The sequence below is a fragment of the Ambystoma mexicanum genome, chromosome 4q (assembly GCF_040938575.1).
Source record: "Ambystoma mexicanum isolate Mex_15411 chromosome 4q, UKY_AmexF1_1, whole genome shotgun sequence".
NCBI classification, from domain to species: Eukaryota; Metazoa; Chordata; class Amphibia; order Caudata; family Ambystomatidae; genus Ambystoma; species Ambystoma mexicanum.
In genome coordinates this window covers 58,224,214-58,241,803 of record NC_090928.1, presented here as the reverse complement: position 1 = coordinate 58,241,803, position 17,590 = coordinate 58,224,214, and the positions used below count along the sequence as shown (strand labels likewise).

The 17,590-nt window shown below is 42.9% G+C and overlaps 1 protein-coding gene across 7 annotated transcripts in view; it reads left to right on the top strand.

Annotated features, from left to right (window-relative positions):
• The window catches only part of LAMA2 (laminin subunit alpha 2), a 3,027,572-nt gene that overhangs the window by 2,832,946 nt on the left and 177,036 nt on the right, over window positions 1–17,590 (top strand). For 6 of the 7 annotated variants that reach the window (XM_069607473.1, XM_069607470.1, XM_069607476.1 and 3 more), the window contains one exon: window positions 1,507–1,569. The exons of the other annotated variant lie outside the window; for it this stretch is intronic. In XM_069607473.1, the coding sequence (XP_069463574.1) occupies window positions 1,507–1,569 (63 nt within the window). The remainder of the gene's footprint in view (window positions 1–1,506; window positions 1,570–17,590) is intronic. 7 annotated transcript variants of the gene reach the window in all.

Below are 17,590 nucleotides of genomic sequence, written 5' to 3'. Positions count from 1 at the left end.
CACTAAAATATACAGTATCATTGGGGCTATTAGTTGAGTAATCAACCTTAGTCTTTTAGATATCCCACCATTCATGGTCATTTGAGTGCTTTTGATAGGGGGGTGTAGACCGAAAAACATCCTTACCTTCACATGTCCGCACTGCCTAGGTTTACCTCTACTTCCAATCCAGAATTAACATTACATGTGTGTTATATTCAATACAGACATATCCCTTAGCCCACTTGGGGATATGTGGCTTCTTGTTTCTGTACCATCTGTAACCTAGATTTGTGCTTTGGGCAGCCCCTACAAGAACAGTCAAAGAGTATGACAACCCTGTCCCATGCACACCGTATTGCTGACCGATCAGCCAAGGCTTGTATTATATATCTTACAAATTAAATTGCAAAAAACATAAGTGAATATTAAGTATTAGGTATCGGAAGACAATTTAGTTATCCATCATGTTTCTTTAATGGAGAATAAGAGACTGTTTAATGTAGAAAAGGAAACAGTTCCTGATGATGGCATTTTCCCTGAAACGCGTTGAACAAACTGTCGGAGGTATCCGGTAATATTATTCCGACACATATGGTCGCCATACATATGGTCGCCGGAAAAAGGCTGCTCCTCTTGAAAGAAAAAAAAGGTTTGGGGGATTGCAGGGGTGTCCCCCGCATGTTCAATGGGATAATGTCCCTGCAGACCACTGCCATTTTATGGCAACATTTTTTATCACATCACTGCCCATGATTTTAATAAGTGCTTTGATGACTGTTGCCATACTTGTGAACGTATGCGCTAAAAGAAAACGGTCCCTTTCTAAGAATAGGGACTTTCATGAAAATACTGTTTCCCAGCGGGTGCCCGGGTCCCGGAGCACCCATGTACTCGGCGTCCCTGGTTGCATTCTGATGTCAGAGATGTTGTGCTTGGGCCATTTTGGATCTTTACTTTTGATGTAGCCTAGTAATAAAATTGTCCGGTCTGCTCCGAGATACTTTACCTTGCTCTGGGGAATAAATTGGGGAGGCACCAACAGTGTCAAGGCCTAGGTGTCATGAAGGTAAGTGTGAAATGCGGAAAGATTGTCAAGTTGATGGAGGGAATAACCAGGTTTTGAGGGCCTTCCTCATGTGCTTTGTGAGTAATATGTGTTTAGAGTTTTGCTGAGTGATAGTGTTGAGCAACAGTCTAGAAGTTAACCGATTTTCCAAATATCTTCCAATCAGTGTTAACCTCATATAGGATGAACAAGAAAAATCAACAACTATGTTCATGAATGTCCCCGATTGGTGCTTTAAAAGTGTCTAGTTTGTCGCACCGCATTGTGTTGCACAGAATTACGGCGGCAAGGTGGGTCCCATACCACAAAGTAAAGTTATTGTTAAAAATAAATTTGACACTGAAACCATAAGAAGAAAACCGGCACAACCAGCCATCGTATGACTGATTGCCTTGCTAGGCTTCTGAAAGTGCTTTGTTAACTGCTTCTTTGCCTCCCTTTTATTTAATGCTCCGTAGGATTCTCACGGCATTGAGGTGAAGAGCGCCAACATAATGGCTGTCCGTGCTTCCTCCATGACGGTACCTGCCAGTGATTCCAACATTTCATGATGGTGTTTTTTAACAAGATCTTATTAATAGTGTTTACTTTTCAGTGGTGCAGAGTTTTCCTCTTTCTCTAATACATGACTTTTCCCTTGAGTGGTGTTCTGGTACCTCTCCTTTCTTTCATTTTTTTAAATATAAGAATGTGTGATATCGTCAAATAGCTTTGATTTCCTAACCATGTAGATATTGAAATGTGGCTGTATCAGGAGTCATATGGTAGGGTTTATGAATGGATAAAACCCTGGGAATTATTTGCCTATTTTAAACAATAACATTATCCTCCCAGGAGAATAGTAATAGAAATAACGTCAGTATATTGTGCTATGTCCAATTTCCACCACCTCTGTAAGAAGTTCAGAACAGTGAGATCCAGTGCAGATACACATGGCTTATCTCAATAAAAGTATATATATCCTTACTTATGCATTTAGCGTCCATTGTGAAAGGCACCTGAGAGGGACAAAGGGTGGGGTGTCACCCTCCGGCAGGGCTTCCATCCAGAAGCCTAGTGAGGAAAGAAGAAACACATTTTGGGAAACTACTAAGTTGGTTCTCCATTTGGTTATGGTCTGCCAGTAGTGGGGTGGTAGAGGGGGGTGAGGCAGGGTTTGTTCCCCCAGGCCTGTGCCGGCTATGCACGTCCTTGATCAGGGTGTCGCAAGAAGACAGTTATCACACATTCTTACGTTGGTTGTTTTATGCACATGAATAACACTGTTCTAGCACTGTCTGTCCATGAGGTGTGATGTTTCAGAATCTTGTAAAGATTTTCCAAGAGCATGCTTTTTTTCAACTTTTCCTGGAAATTCCTTTTTACAAAAAATCAAGTTTTGGTTTGTAAAATAATGTGCGAGAGTTTCTAAGATGCAAGTCATAGACAATAACTGGAACCTGTGTTGAATGTGATCTGTTTCTGAACCTCACGATTTACAGCAGGGATATATTGCAAGATTCACACCATGCCAACTCGCGACACTGCAATTTCCAATTACTGAGTGTGCATTTGCGCTCACTCTCTGTGTGAATGCCTTTTTGGCAGTGTGCTACAAGATGCCGCGTGTGGTAACACATCCAGCCAGTCTCTAATAGCCTTTCTTAATTTTTAAAACTCCTCGAGTCCCAGGACTAAGAACACGGTTGCTGGGAGGGACATTTCCACATTTTAAGACTTCCACAGTTCAAGAGATCGCTTGAGCACAGACACCGACCGCTGTTGCGCTTTAAAGTAGTAGTCACACATGAAAATCCCCATCCTACTATGGGACGCTCCACCATTCACCAAGATCACTCACTCATTCCGCTCACTAAAAGACCCCACACTTCAAAGCAGAGACTAGCACTTTCCCATGTTCCTGCTCTACACAAATACTCTCTCTCAGTGCTTCCTACTTCTGTCCCCATTCACTCACTCCCTACCCACTTTCCACTTTTATAGAAAACGGGTTGGTTGGCGTAGGCCCAATTTGCACTTAGGCATAACACGGTTTCCTGGGACCCCTAAGGTGATAGCTGGCGCAGGATAAATATTTATTGACATTGTAAGGACATATTTAAGACACCTTTAGCACTATCAATACATCCATTTTGCCTTCGAACAAACCTTGTACATTTTCAGTGCATTGTGAACGAAGGCAGGAAGATCCGAAGTGGCCGCTAAACACAAATGTTTTCAAGACAGATTAAATATGGTCAAAATATCTCAAATACATTTTATAAAAACCTTCGATCTTATTCTGAAATTATTAACCACACAAAACAATAACAAACGTGTTGCAATGTTACACAACTCAGGAATGTGGACAAAAAGTGGCAACACAGCGTTGTTCATTTTAGAAAATTTGAAAACAGGGTGTGTGTAGAGTGCTGTGCACAAGTTTCCAACACAGTTGTTTTCAAAGCCATACTTTTGTGTTATGTGGGACACCAGTGACAACCATTATGGCATGGCCAAAAGGGAGCAACTTGCAAGCAATAGTGATGCAACTCACGAACAACTACAGAATGGGCTGTATTCTTACCAGTGCTTTCTGTTTACCTTAAGGGTGATTCAAAAAAGGGAATCGGTGCATGTGCAAATGATTTTGTGCATGTGTTTGACTTGTAAGACATGTATTATAGCAACAAAAAGAGTCACCGGGCTTCTCTAATCTGTCCTAACCCAGATACAGTTTTAACACAATAAAAGACAGACTTATTTTATTAAGTGAGTTATTCCTAATGTTTACGTCCCTACAATTTGCTAAATTTCCCTGTAACGAGAACCTTACTGTCACTTTTCCCCCACCACCTTTCCTTGGGGAGCGCTGCTGTGCCGCCTGTCCAGGGTGGGGATATTTCGGCAGCTCGTCCTAGCGCCTCTCACTACTTTCCTCAACTCTAAAACACAGTGCGCACATCCTGGAAATCAATTCTGATTCTTTTAATATTTATCGCTTCCCTTCTGGTTGTCTTATCAAATTTCTACTTGCAAACAAACCTATTCTTAAAATACAACCATTTCATTGGTTGTCACAGTGTTCTCTATTGATTTTATAACACTTATCTAAAACAAGATGGGATAATTTAGCAGAGTTCACATGTTATTCCAGTTTTCCAGTTTATCTTGGGGATCAGGTAATCAACCCGAACCTTCCTTATGTCGACCGGTTTCAGCAGATCTAAAGCCTTTCCGCTTTCTTCAGGACAACTTGCTTAAAAAACATCTATATTGTACATAAAAGACAATCTTTTGTTTCGTGTCTCGTCTAAGTTGCTGCTGGGGAGAGCTTCTCTCATTACTGCCTGCTGCTTGTTTCAAATCCACATTCCCTAGAAGGGGGATACATAAGAGATAGAGTGTCCTCAAGGTGTCATAAAAGGGGGGCCATCAGTATCTATCTCTTAAAAACAACTTCCATAGTTCGTTTTTTGCTCTTAGTGCTTACCAGTCTACTGGTTTTGCTAAATCTCATCCTGTGTACTTAAGTTCTAATCTCTCATCATCTGGGCTGTCGTGTCCCACCTTCCTGTGTGCAACAACAAATTTAACATGGGCTTGTGTCTGCCTATTCCTACACGCTCCTTTCAGGTCGTTCTAATTTCCGGTGCTTCAATCTCTTACCCGCTTATTTCATGCTTCCTATTCTTTGTTGACTGTTTTTGAGGGGTATTTCTTGGTGGTTATGAATTTCCTCCTCTGTTGAGGTCTGTCCATCCGTTTTGACGAAGTGTCCTACAGGATAAATATCATAAATGCACTATATCATATCTACGATTCTCATATCCCCTACTTGCTATTGGTATTTTCGCATCCCAGATCTTACCTCTATCTCAGCGGATTGCATCTCTTCCTCGCTCTCCCGATTTCTTTTTAGGCGAGAGCCATTTTGAAGACCGTAATTTATATGCACGTCAGCAAACACATGACCGGTGTATGCTGGCAGCATATTGCTGTATGTTTAATTGTTGTTAATCCACACCAATTAAACACCCGCTCCACATTACACCATTTCGGTTTTCATCTGTTGTTTAGTTCGCGTATGTTGTCTCTTCCGCAAAAATGCCACACGGTTGTGTTGTACTCTCCTGCGTGGTTTCTGGGATATGTAGTCCCTGCTTGGTCATCATACTCTTGGCGTTATTCCTTAATCTGTTTCCATCAATTTATCTATCCGTGTATGCCATATCTGTTACAACAAGCCTTGCGGTTCTGTTTTTCTGCACGGCATGATTTTTCAGGGTTGTGCGATTCCTCCAAGGGACTCGTATCCTGATCATCCCCTTGAAAATATGCCCTTTTCTGTTTGCATCCATTTATCAGCCTGCATGTGTTGTTTTTAATGCATCCAGCATCGCGGTTCTGTTAGCCTGCGTGGAATGGATTTCTGCAAAATGTAGTTCATTTTATGGTTCATATTAATAAAACATATTTTTTCATCCACGTAGAGAGTTTGATGTAGCCTGTAGGGCCCTCCACCCACTCCCGCTCGGCAGTGCAGATTTTATCAGGTTTGAATACATGATGAGTGATGGATATGTGAAATGCTATTTTCAATAGCGTTCTGTGAACGTTGCGCCACCATGTTGTCTATCTCCTGCAACTTTGTCTGCTGTATTACATTTCCATCTGGGAGTGAGCATGGTGCATACACAGCGTTTAACTTCAGTATGTCAATGAGCGTACGCAGTTCCCACATGAATCCTGTGATAGTCAGGAAAGAGATCATAAGCCTTTCTTATCTCGCTGTGTAAGTCTATCTGTCCCTTGCCAGATACATGACATTAATTAGTTATTTCTCAAAAGTGGATTACTAACAGAAACACATATATTAGCCATCTCTTTTAGGTACACGCGGTCTGCATATCTGGTGTACTTTTCGCTACCTGATGGATTTATTATAGCGTGGCTAGAATCTGCCAGCAAATTTCCTCATTAAGGCCTGTTTTATGACTTTTGAGTCCAAAGATCCACATCTGCTCTCTCTAACAGGAGGGCTGCTATATTTCCCCCTCTTCTGTGAACCACTACTTTGTCTATTATGGTCCATTTAATGGCATTTTCTGTGTGTTGTTGCTGGATGAAGTGTTCGACCAATGGGGCATTTAGTCATTTAGTCCTTATGTTGGATCAATGTTCACATATCCTTATTCGGATGGCCCTTGTGGTCATTCCAACATATCTCTTGTTGCATGGACAGTTTATGAGATATACCACATTAGTGGTATTACAGTTTGTGAGGGATCTCTGCTCCCAAGTGGTATTCCACCCTATATCTATAGTTGTGGTCCGTTTAGTGAATTGGCAAACTGACCATCCACAGCAAGGTGTATGTCCAGTAGCCTTGGGTGTCCCCCATAGAGTTGTTTGGGTCTGGGGTTCTTTCTCCTCCTCCTTGTAGGTGTGTACCAGTACATCCCTGATGTTCCTTCTTCTCTTAATGGTGAATAGTGGAGCATTTAAGTTGTTCTCGCCCACATTTAGTATGTGCCAATGTTTTCTTATCTCTTTCTTTATTCGGTTAACAACTGGTGAGTGGCTAAACACTGCCGTTATTTGATTCTTCTCCCTTCTCTGTTTGCCTTTCTGTGTCAAGGTAATTTCTCTGGGTATATTTCTTGCCCTCTTCCTGGCTTGTTTGATGGTTCTCGCTGGATAGTGTCTGTCTCTCAGATTTTGTTTGAGTCTTTCTGCCTGTTTGTCATATTCTTGCAGTGTGGAACAATTCCTCCTAAACCGAAGGAATTGCTCAAACGGCAAATTTTCCTTCAGGGTTCTCTGGTGAAAGCTATTGAACTCGAACAGAGAATTTCTGTCTGTGCTTTTTCTGAACACCGTTGTTTCTATTTCGGTCCCTGCTCTGGTGATTTTTAAATCCACGAAGGTGGCTTCCTTCTTGCTATATTCAAAGGTGAACTTCACAAAGGGGTTTAACCCATTTAGCCAGGTCATGAACTCCATAAGTGTTGCTTCCTCTCCTTTGAAGAACATGAGTATATCGTCTATAAAGCAACACCAACTTTGTATATTTGTTGCATAAGGGTTGGACTGGTGATAAATGCTCTGTTCTTCAAACTCGGCTACATATAGATTGGCCAGCACGGGGCAATGGTTGCCCCATAGCTGTGCCTGAAATCTGCTCATAGTATCTTTCATCCACTACGAAATAGTTTTTAGTCAATGCGATTTCAGCGAACTGCATTATCAAGGTAATTGGCATTTCAGGTGGTGGTTGTTGGCTCTGTAGTATCTTTTCGATTACCTTCAAGGTTTCTGTTTGAGTTATCTTTTAATACAATGATTCCATTTCAATGGTAACAATATAGAGATCATCTGTCTCTAAGAGCATTGTTTCTAGATGTTTTAATACTGCCATTGTACCTTTGTTGTATGCTATCATGTGCATCACTTCATCTTTGAGAAAGAAATCGACAAATTGTGAAAGAGGTTCTAGAATCGGACCTATCCCTGATACTATAAGCGGCCTGGGGGAGGACTTACTTCCTTATGTATCTTTGGTAATGAATAAAAGGCCGGAGATCTGGGAAATCTTGGCCCCAGAAACTCTGCATCTTTCTGACTAATATGTCCTTCTCCTAAGGCTTCCACAATCACTGTATCTATTAGATTCCTCAGTATATCTGTGGGATCTTTTCCCGATCTCCTGTGTATTGTCTGATCACTGACTAAATTATTAACCATAGTTTTGTAGTTGTCTTTATCCTTTGTCACTATGGCTCCACCCTTATCGGCGATTTAATTACAATCATGTGATTATTTTCCAAATCTTTGAGTGCGAGCGTTTCTATTTTGCTCACATTGTGAAAAGGGTTTTGGGTCTCTGCCTCGATTTCTTCAATTTTCTTAAGCATTGCCTTCTCAAATGTAATCGATTCGGCTGAAATAGAGTGTGGCAGTGGGTAGAAAGTGGACTTGTTGTGAAGATTGGTAACATCCCGCTGTCCCCCATCTTTCTTGTTCGCGAAATACTGTTTCAGTTGAATCTTCCTCATCAATTGGGCGAGTTCTATTCTAGTTAGGAAAGGGTCATGGGCTATCGTTGGAGGTGTTACAGAAAGGGTTATCATTTGTTCCATTTGTGCAACACTCAAAGAAATATTTGAAATATGTATCACTAAAGATTCTCTTCCTTGTGCAACCCTTCTTGTTCTTTGTGTCTTACTCCAAATCATGGGCCTGGGGCATTCTGCTCGTACCTGCCCCTTCCTCTGTTTCTCGTCATTATGGGGATTTGTTCCTGCCACCAGCCTCTCCATCTCCCTTGTCCTCTTGGTGGTTGAAAACCCTGAGGGTTACCCTGCCTATTTTTTTTATTTTTTTTATTTTACTTGTTATAATTTACAAAAAATGTTTACAAGAAAAGAAAAAGAGAATATGGTACAATTCTCAACTCCAATTGTCTCATCACTTCGTCTGTCTAGTAACATCAGTGGTTTCAGGTATTCCATAGACGGATCTTTTTCAGGTCACCTCCCCCGAATGATTCCACCTTGTGTTTTTAGAGTTTCAAATTCATGAAGAACTGGGATACCGCTATTACGTAACTGGTGTTGTCTCCCTCGATTAAGGGTTCCACCAGTCCTCCTCGTTACACGTTCTTGACTCCTTGAATAAATGGCCCAAGTGTGCCAATCTCAGCCTTATTAAAGCGCCACACACTAAGAGTAAGTGGCGCAGCGTCTCTGGTTACGTCTTGTTTTTACAGAATCGGCAACTGTTGTCAGGTGTTAGTTTCCTGATCGCTTTGATCTCGTTTGTTGGCAAGAGATTCATTCGGACTCTTAGGAAGGTTTCACGTATAGTTTTACTTGGACATTTTTTTAAGTAGTTCGGTAGATCATTTAAGCCTCTCGTTATTGGTGGCAAGTGGCTTATCTGTTTACTTCTTTGGTCCAAGGATGTTGTCTGTATCCAGTCGTGTTCCTGCAATTTTCGTTTTACTTTATTCGGATTCAAGATAAGTTCTTCCTCAGAGCTATTTATTTCCACCAGTTTTTTTTTATGTTCTTTCGTCCAACACATCAGAATTTTGCTTTTCTGTGCTTCGATTTCCGTGTGGATAATAGACATTACATTCGGGCAGGTGCTAATCAGTGATTTCCTGTATAGCATTAGCGTGTTTCTAGCAACCATCGATTCCAATGATTGCAGACACAGTTCCAGGCGTATGGTCTTAGCCGGTGTGGATTGCGGTAGGTTCAAAGTGTGTTTCCAGAACACACCTTCTAATCGTTTCCAGAAATCTGAGGGTATCGCCAGTAGTGCGTCTACACCGTAGATCAAGGACGGGACCACCTTCCCTTTGTAAAATTGAAAAAGTGGGAGTGCTGTAAATCGGCCAAATCTTCTGTCAATTATTTTTGCTTGACGTGCCAATTTTTTTGCCTTCTCTAATAGGTGCAGTTGCATAGGGTACTCTTGTTTGTTATTGCTGAGGATTACCCCCAGGTATTTAAATTGCACCACTTGTTCTATTTTCTCACCTTCCAGGGTCCAGCTAAAATTCTCTGTGCGGGTGGTTTGTTTCTCCATGATCATAACTTTGGTTTTTGCCCTATTAATCTCCAAGTTGTTCTTCTCTATATATAGTGCCAAAGCGTTTAGTTGGCGCTGTAGACCAATCAGAGTGTAGTCCATTAAAATAAGGTCGACCGCGTAGAGTAATCTTGGGATCTTGACCTTCCCTACTGTAGGTGGAAAAGACCGTATCTCCTGGCCGCTTTCTTCAATATCCCAGAGATAGGAGTTGAACAGTGTTGGTGCAAGAGGGCATCCTTGCTTTACTCCTCTCGCCGTGGGGATTAGCTCAGTTAGCATCCCTCCTTGGTTTAAACGCACTCTTATAGAGGTGTTCTGGCGCAATGCTCTAATGGGCCCCAAGATGTTTTCTGGACAATTTCTCGCTGTTAGTTTTCCCCAAAGTATTTCACGGTTGACCTGACCAAAAGCCTGGACCAGGTCAATAAAAGCAAGGTAGATCTTTTGGTCTCCTTCTTGTGTCTTGCTTTTTAGGGTGGTTAGTAGGAGAATGTTTGGTGCGGTTCCCCCATCTTTCACGAACCCTGATTGTAGGGGGTCCTCATGCCCTGATTCTCTAGACCATTTTTGAAAGTTTTCTAACAACAGTGAGCCGAACACCTTCCCAACAACATCTAACAATGCGATCGGTCGGTAGTTCTTAGGTTGGCCTCTTGGCCCTGACTTATAAATTGGGACAATTGTTGCTGTAGTCCATGACCGGGTATCGATCTTGTTTCATTGCATTTTTTAAGTACCTCGTATATAAAGTTTGACCATTCTACAGCATGTTCCTTCAGGTCTGCGTTAGTGATACCGTTGGGCCCAGGGGCTCTTGAGTTGTTCAGTCGGACAAGTTTTCTTCTTATGTCCTCCTGATCCCATGCATTTTCCCAAGTTGAGTTTGACATTTCTTGGTTATCGCGCAAAAAACAATGTTTGTTGTTGGGAAGATCGACATAGCTCTTTTTCCGGAATACCTTCGTGAAGTGGGTTGACCATGCTTCTTCTCCCACGTAATTATTTATCAGATCTTTTTGTGAGTCTGACGTATTCCTGATTAGGGTCCAGATATCTCTGGTTCTCCTACTGCATATTGTCTTCAGCATACCTGCTGCATCGGCTTGGTTCATGCTTTCCCTGTGTTGTCTCAGCCAGTTTTTATAGGTCCTTGTTGCTATTTTCATTTCATTAACTAGTTCAGCAGTAGGTGATTTCTTAACTTGTTGCTTTAGTTTCCTCATTTTTTTCCTTTCTTCCACAATTCCTTTGTTAAATTTGTGTTGGTGGATTTTTGATTTATCATTTTGCCGGAACTTTCTTTTGACTTCATATACTTTTAACAAAGGTTGATAGTCGATGTTATTTTCCGTGTTCGCTCGGTTGTTTACTTTGCTGGTATTTTTGTATGAGTCTGTTAGCTCCACAACTGCACTAGCCGACAGTCTTAGTTTTGTACCACTACTATCGGTCTCAATTTTTGCTTCCATGATTGGTTTTATTCTTCTTGTGCATGCCCATTTTACCTTTAATAGCTTGTGATCACTATTGGCCGTTCTCACAACCTCGTACTCTGTTAATAGTTTTAAGTAGCTCATCAGAAACAAAGATGTGGTCTAGGTTTGCTGCAGAGTTATCTCTCTCCCATGTCGGTATTCTCCTGTTGTCTGTGTGTACTGATGTTTGTAAGCTCTGCAGACCCCAGGCAGTCATTGCCTTAATCCAGAGATGCCCACGTACCATATTCAATGGCACCTTCTTACCGGTCCCGTATTTCGAGTTGGGTTTTGGGCAGATCGCGTTAAGGTCTCCACATAAAATGACAAATTTCGGTGTCCATTCCAGGTGTATTCTTTCCAGAATGTTGTCTGCCATTTCCAAGTAGTCCTCGTTTTTAATCACTGCGGGATTCCAATATGTGTTCAACACAATTATTACTTCGTCCTTTGCAGTGTTTTTACTGTTTACTGACAGCTGGTTCGACCAGTTCAAAAGAAACCCCTCGAAATGGCTGTTTGAGATCACTGATTCGACGTAATGTAGTCCCGATCCAGATCTAATGGCGGTCAGCAGGCCTGAGGAGGGACGCCCTTTGTTTGAACGATCTGCGGGGGCTAGGTAGGTTTCGTAACCCTCCAAAAATGGCTTCTTAGTTAGCCACGTTTCCTGCAAGTTTCCCAAGTTGAAGTCGCTCTCTGTCAGGAGGTGGCTAAATCCCCGAGTATTCCAACATGCCATGACGATGTTGTCCTCTTCCAAAGGCCTCACGACGTCGGTCCCGGGTCCTGCCTTGGTATCCTTCCGTGTCTTGCATGGCTACCTTCTTTTTCCTGATGCTTTCGCGGGAGCCGTCTTAAGATTCAGATCTTCTCCATCTCCAGCTTGCTGCTGGTTCATCGTTGACCGTTTCACTAACTTCTTGAACGAATGTAATTTTTATCTTCCGTAGGGGACCTTTTGGGTATCTATCGTTATTCACAGCATCGTGATCAGTACTTGCGTCTTCATTCATGTTGATTGATTTTACTCTTTGATCATCTCTGTCTAGGATGCTTGTCTGCTTCTCTATCTTTGTTCCTTCCTTTCTCTGTGTCCGCTCTTTGGTTGAGCCAGAAGTAGTCTCGTCCTGATTATTAAATGAATCTTTTTGGCTTAATCTCAGATTTGCGTTTTGTGACTGTTGTAGTTTCGCGCCAGTTGTTCGACAGTCCAATAAATCATAGCCCAACATTTGAAAGCTTTCTTCTTCCGAAGTCAGCATTTGTCTAATTACCGGGGAGGGAATATGTAAATAAACACAGTCTCTTTTATCCGTGGTACTGAACTCCACGATCTTGATGTCATCAGTGTTGATCTGCCTTAGTTTTGGAATGCATTTCAATAGGGCTATGATGTTTTTCCGATTCAGGATCAAGTTATCTCTGTTCTCCCCTACCCGTTCCAGTTTAAAAGTTCTTTCGCTACCTAGCCTTTTACTGTACGGGGTGTGGGTATCTTGTTCTTTGACTCGAGCTTGTTTTCTATCAGCCTTTGTGTTGCGCTCCTTAATTTGTTCCAATATGAATCTGCTCTTTTCCTCTTTGTTGTTGTGGGTTGCAGATCGCGACTTCTCCTCTATACGGCAGTTCGTATCTCCTTTGGTATGTGGGGCTGCAGGCTTCAGGTTTATTGCTACGGCTGTCCTAGTGCTCCTTTTGGGGTCTTTCTCGGAGTTCGCCGATTCCAGAGGATATTGATTCGAAAGTTGTTTTCTGCCTTAGCTACTTTTTCCCGTCTTTCTGCCAAAGTAAGGAAAGGGCTCAGGTTTTGGGCATCTTCATTTGCTTCAATTCCGCAGTCCTTTCTCGGAACACTCATTTTTTGCCTCTCTGATAGGGATTCTAGTTCCGAGTTTTCAACCGAGTATACCGACAAATCCAATAAATCGATACTTTCTGCAGACTCATCTATGATCTGATAGTTCTTGGTTGGGTTGTCGGCCAAACTCGTTTCTTCTGTGTTCGATGGTTCCGTATCCTGGAATACCACCGCTCTGTTTTTTAGTTCTTTGTTTTCCCTAACCTTTGTTTTCTGATTTTCTCTTTGGTTCTTTCCTGATACTACCTTAGAGGGTTGGGGGTCCTCATTTGTTGCCTTTTCCCCTCTCTTGTTCGGTGGTCTTTTTCCCTTTGCAAAGAGCAGGTATAGTTTCGTGGTCATCCCTCGATTGTCGAGTTCTTTTTGATCCCTGGGTCCGGGATTGTTTGATCTCTGGGATTTACTTTGTGGCTCTGTTTCCGGTTCCTCCACGATCTCCTCTATAGTGATTGAATCGTTTTCTGCAAACGTAGTTACACAGCCATTTGATTGATGCTTCTTGGATAAAGGCGGGGCGGCGAGCCTCTGTTCTTTGCATACTTTTGTTGGCTGCGCTTTTTCCAGGGTTTCCTTAACTTCCTCTAAGGGTTTTGATTTGGCTACTTCGTTCTGTTGTTCCCTCGGTAGCTGCACGTCATCTGTCACGATTGTAACTGAGGCTACTTTTGTAGGTGTCTTCGTTTGTCCAGCCAGCGTGACTTTCCCTAAAATTGTCTTGTTCTCCACTACCACGGCCGGATTGTCCGGGTTTCCTGTGGCATCACTCTGTGGTTTATTAGCTGGCGTAGTTCTCCCATTTCTCATTTCTAATGCTGTGATGTATCCTTCAATAAATGTCATTTTTGTATAAAGCAAAGTTGTCTGGTCCTTTAAGGCCTCATGAATGGATTCGTACAATTTGCAGTATGGTGTCAAAGCGATAGTTATTGCCGACATTACTGTCAAGATGTCGACTTGTTTTGTGACGTTTCTTTCTCGTTATTCGAGTCCAGGGTTGAAGATCTCCTTTTCCTCCATGGGGATTGTAGATGGGTATTGTACAAGGTGTTCGACCCATGTTCTGTGTTCTTTGTGTGTTTCTCAGCGTCACTGATCACGTTCCATGGGACTCCCGATGGTTGCTTCCTTTGGTCCAGACCAGTCCTTGGCGTTTCCTTCGAGCTGGGCCTCGAGTTTGTTTCTCTTAACGGGAAATCTTTATCAAATGTCGTTGTATGGAGTGCTTCTTGTCTAGGGGTTGATTCAAAGCTCTTGCCTATATTTGCCTTAATATTTTCACTCAGGGCCAGAACACTTCCGTTTATCGTGTGATTTTTGCTTGTCCCCGTGTGATTCCTTGGTTGTGGACTATTTAGATTTTTGGTTCCCTTCCAGTTGTAATTCGGGGTCTTTGAAGTCCGAATTCCTGTTTTTAGGAATGTACCGGAAGGGTACGTTTTAGTTCCTGGCCATACACACTACACCCCCCCCCCCCAAGTGGGGTTTCATTTATAGACATGCTGGTCCCATCTAGTAAGTCCGCGTCAGAGACTTCGTCCAGCATCGTTAGATCCTTCCCTAACGTGTTTTGGAGGAATCTGGTCATTGAATTTGAAGCTGCAGTCTTTGCTCTCCCTCTCGGGATGGTTTTGCGGGTTACTCTCCTGTTGCTTAGCTTAGAGGATTCAAAGTAGGATGTTTTATACGTCAATTTAGCTGTTCTTTTTGTGCTGCCTTTTCTTGCGAAATTTTCCCTAAAGTGTTTTCCTTTAGGGTTTAAAGTCATTGGTTTATCCTCTGATAGTGGAGAGTTGTAGCTTTGTTCTGCTTCTTCAATTTCATCTCCATTACGATCTCCTAAACCATCTTCTTTGTCTATGTTTGTATCCTTTCCATCAGTGAGCTTTAGTACTTGAATGACCCCTGGCAATAATTGATTTTCTTTTCTGAGTTCTTCACTTGGACTAATTAGGTCTGGTCCTGTCATTTGATGATGAATCTGGATAATAACGTTTGACACGTTATTCGGGTTCACTTTTACTGCGCCAACACTTGCGACTCTCTTAGATGTTGCCGTGCCTGGGGTCTGTGCCGCCCCCTCCGCGGGCTCGTCTGGCGGGAGCAACTCTTGGGCCACGCCCCCCCCGAATCCCGGCGACGACGGGCCCTGGAGCTCCGCCCCTCCCGCCTCGTCAAGGGCTTCCGCGTCGCCCCTGTTTGGTCCGGGCTCCTCTCTCCCTCCGTACGGCCTCCCGACGAAAACCGCCGCTCCAGTGGCGGCTCCCGCAGAGAGGGTGAAGACGGCTGCTCGTCCACGCTGGGGAGCACCAGAGGACTTCCTCCCGCTCCAACTGGGAGCATGCCGACCTCCCCAACTCCCCGCCCCCTCTCCGGACCCACCACCAGGTAGGGGGGACTCCACGGTTCGGCAGGAGGGTTGAGGGGGTGTTTGTGGGTGTCTGAGGATGTTTAAGGTAGTGTTTATGTTTTTGCCAACAAGGAGGAAGGGGGAGGGGGCAGGAGAGGAGGAAAAAACTTGCTCATGAGCGTTGCCCACGTTCTCCTTTTCCTCCTCGTTTACGATCGTGGAATTTTGAAATGTTTTAATTATTTCGGATGTTTCATCTACAAGTGGTGGGGGAGCATAAGAGGTTGTGTTGTGGAGCGTTGATTTTGGCAAAAGAAAGATGTTCTGTTGCGTACCTGACTCCACCTGTATGTTTATAGGTGACGGTGACGGTGAAACCAGTCGTCGTTGGCGCAGTCTGGGTAACTGCTTCAGCGGGCTTCTCTTGTCCAAACCGAAGTCCTCACGACCAGGTCGTTTGCTCCGCGTGCTTCGTCCTGTAGCCTCCATTTTTGGGGTACAGGCAACCGGGCAGGCCACCCCCGTGCAAGGCAACCGGGCAGGCCACCCCCGTGCAGCCCCGGACTGCACCAGACTGCTTCCACCTCAGCTTCCAACTCTGCAGCCGATCCGCGGTGTATGGTGGTTTTTCAAGGGTCGGCTCCTCCTCCAATAGCAATGGACAACAGACTGCTCAGCACAGGGGGGACTGCACCAGACTGCTTCCACCTCAGCTTCCAACTCCGCCCTGCCTATTTGGTTCTTGATCTTCAAAACGCAGGTTCTTTCCGGGTCGCCCTGTGTCTTAATCCAAGCTCCTGACCTGTAAAACAGACATTTTTGTTTGAGACCTATGAACGCATTCCATTTGGTTCCATGTAATAATATCCCCGCAAAAATGTCTCCTGACAAAAAAGTAACATTTTTTTGTGGAGACATTATTACATTGAGCATCTGGAGGACACCACTGCAACTCATGACATTTTTAATTTTTTGATTTCCATTTTTATTTTTGTTATACAAGAGGAGCAGGGGACATCCCTGCAACCCGTCCCCATACATAATGACACCATATATAATGTTGCCAATGGATTTTCCCAACGATTATTTATGGGAACATTATTACCTGATGCCTTCCATTTGAGATAGCCTCCCAGGGCGGGGCTCAGACCAACTGAAGAAAAAGTGGGCTACAAAATATTCTGTCCTGTGTCTGTGCTCTGAACTTTTTAGATTCCCCACGTTTTCCGAACAAACATGTTGCACTACCTTCAAGAGACTTGTCATGTTGATAAGCCCAAAGTTTCCAAGAAGTGGATATACTATGAATATATTTCCATATTAAATCTGCATGTTTTGGGTCCGGACCCTTAGTCAAGCTTTAAGAAAAGGTTGCTATATTCCTAGCTGTGACTATAACAAATTGAATTTCCTTTCATAATGTACTTCACTGAAATCTAAAGAAAGCTTACCTAAAGTCATCAATTTCAATGTGTGGAATGCTGTAGGAGATACCCTTTTAGTGGTCAGAAAGCAGTTTACTAGTCTGGTCAAGGACTGCGGACACGCAGTAGGTGAGGGAGACACTCATGGCTTAATCAAAATAAAAGCTAAGTGATCGTATGAATTCTTTATGCAAGAGCCATTGTCAAAAAACTAAAATAAAGATTGGTCAATGCATGAATTGAAACATGTAGGAACTATAGTACAACAAAAAATAAATTCAGGAGAATGTTATTGGTCAAAAAATAGAATTAACAGAATGAACATCAGGTGAGATTGAGGGGATATAAAGAATGAGTATAAAAAGAAGGGACGAACACTATGAAAATATGTCCTTTTGCCCCTGTCCTTTTTTCCTTTAGACATAAGTTAGGGATGGAAAAAAGTGGAGGAGGGATGGCACCAGGAAAATGGGGAAAGGCTGGGGCAAGAAAAAAATGTGACAAACAGAAAAGGGGGTGGCAAAAGGTTCAACACATTAGTTAGTGGTTGATAATTTAGTTCAAATATTGTCCTTTCAATTTAGTTACGCGATTGGTACCAAAAGTGTACATTGTCTTGACACCACAGTAAACACAAAGTGGCAGTACGAGATTTAAAATTTACATCAAAGCATCGGACCGTAATTACTGTTAAAATCAGTTTAATAATTCCTCAGTGTTTCCGTGTCATGAAAATAACCATTTTGAAAGGTGTTCAATCATTTTAGGAATCCAGCCTAAGAATTGACAGTAGGATGAAACATTTTGTCTCATGATCAAATGTGGTGTGAACACCCATAAGGATATTATCAC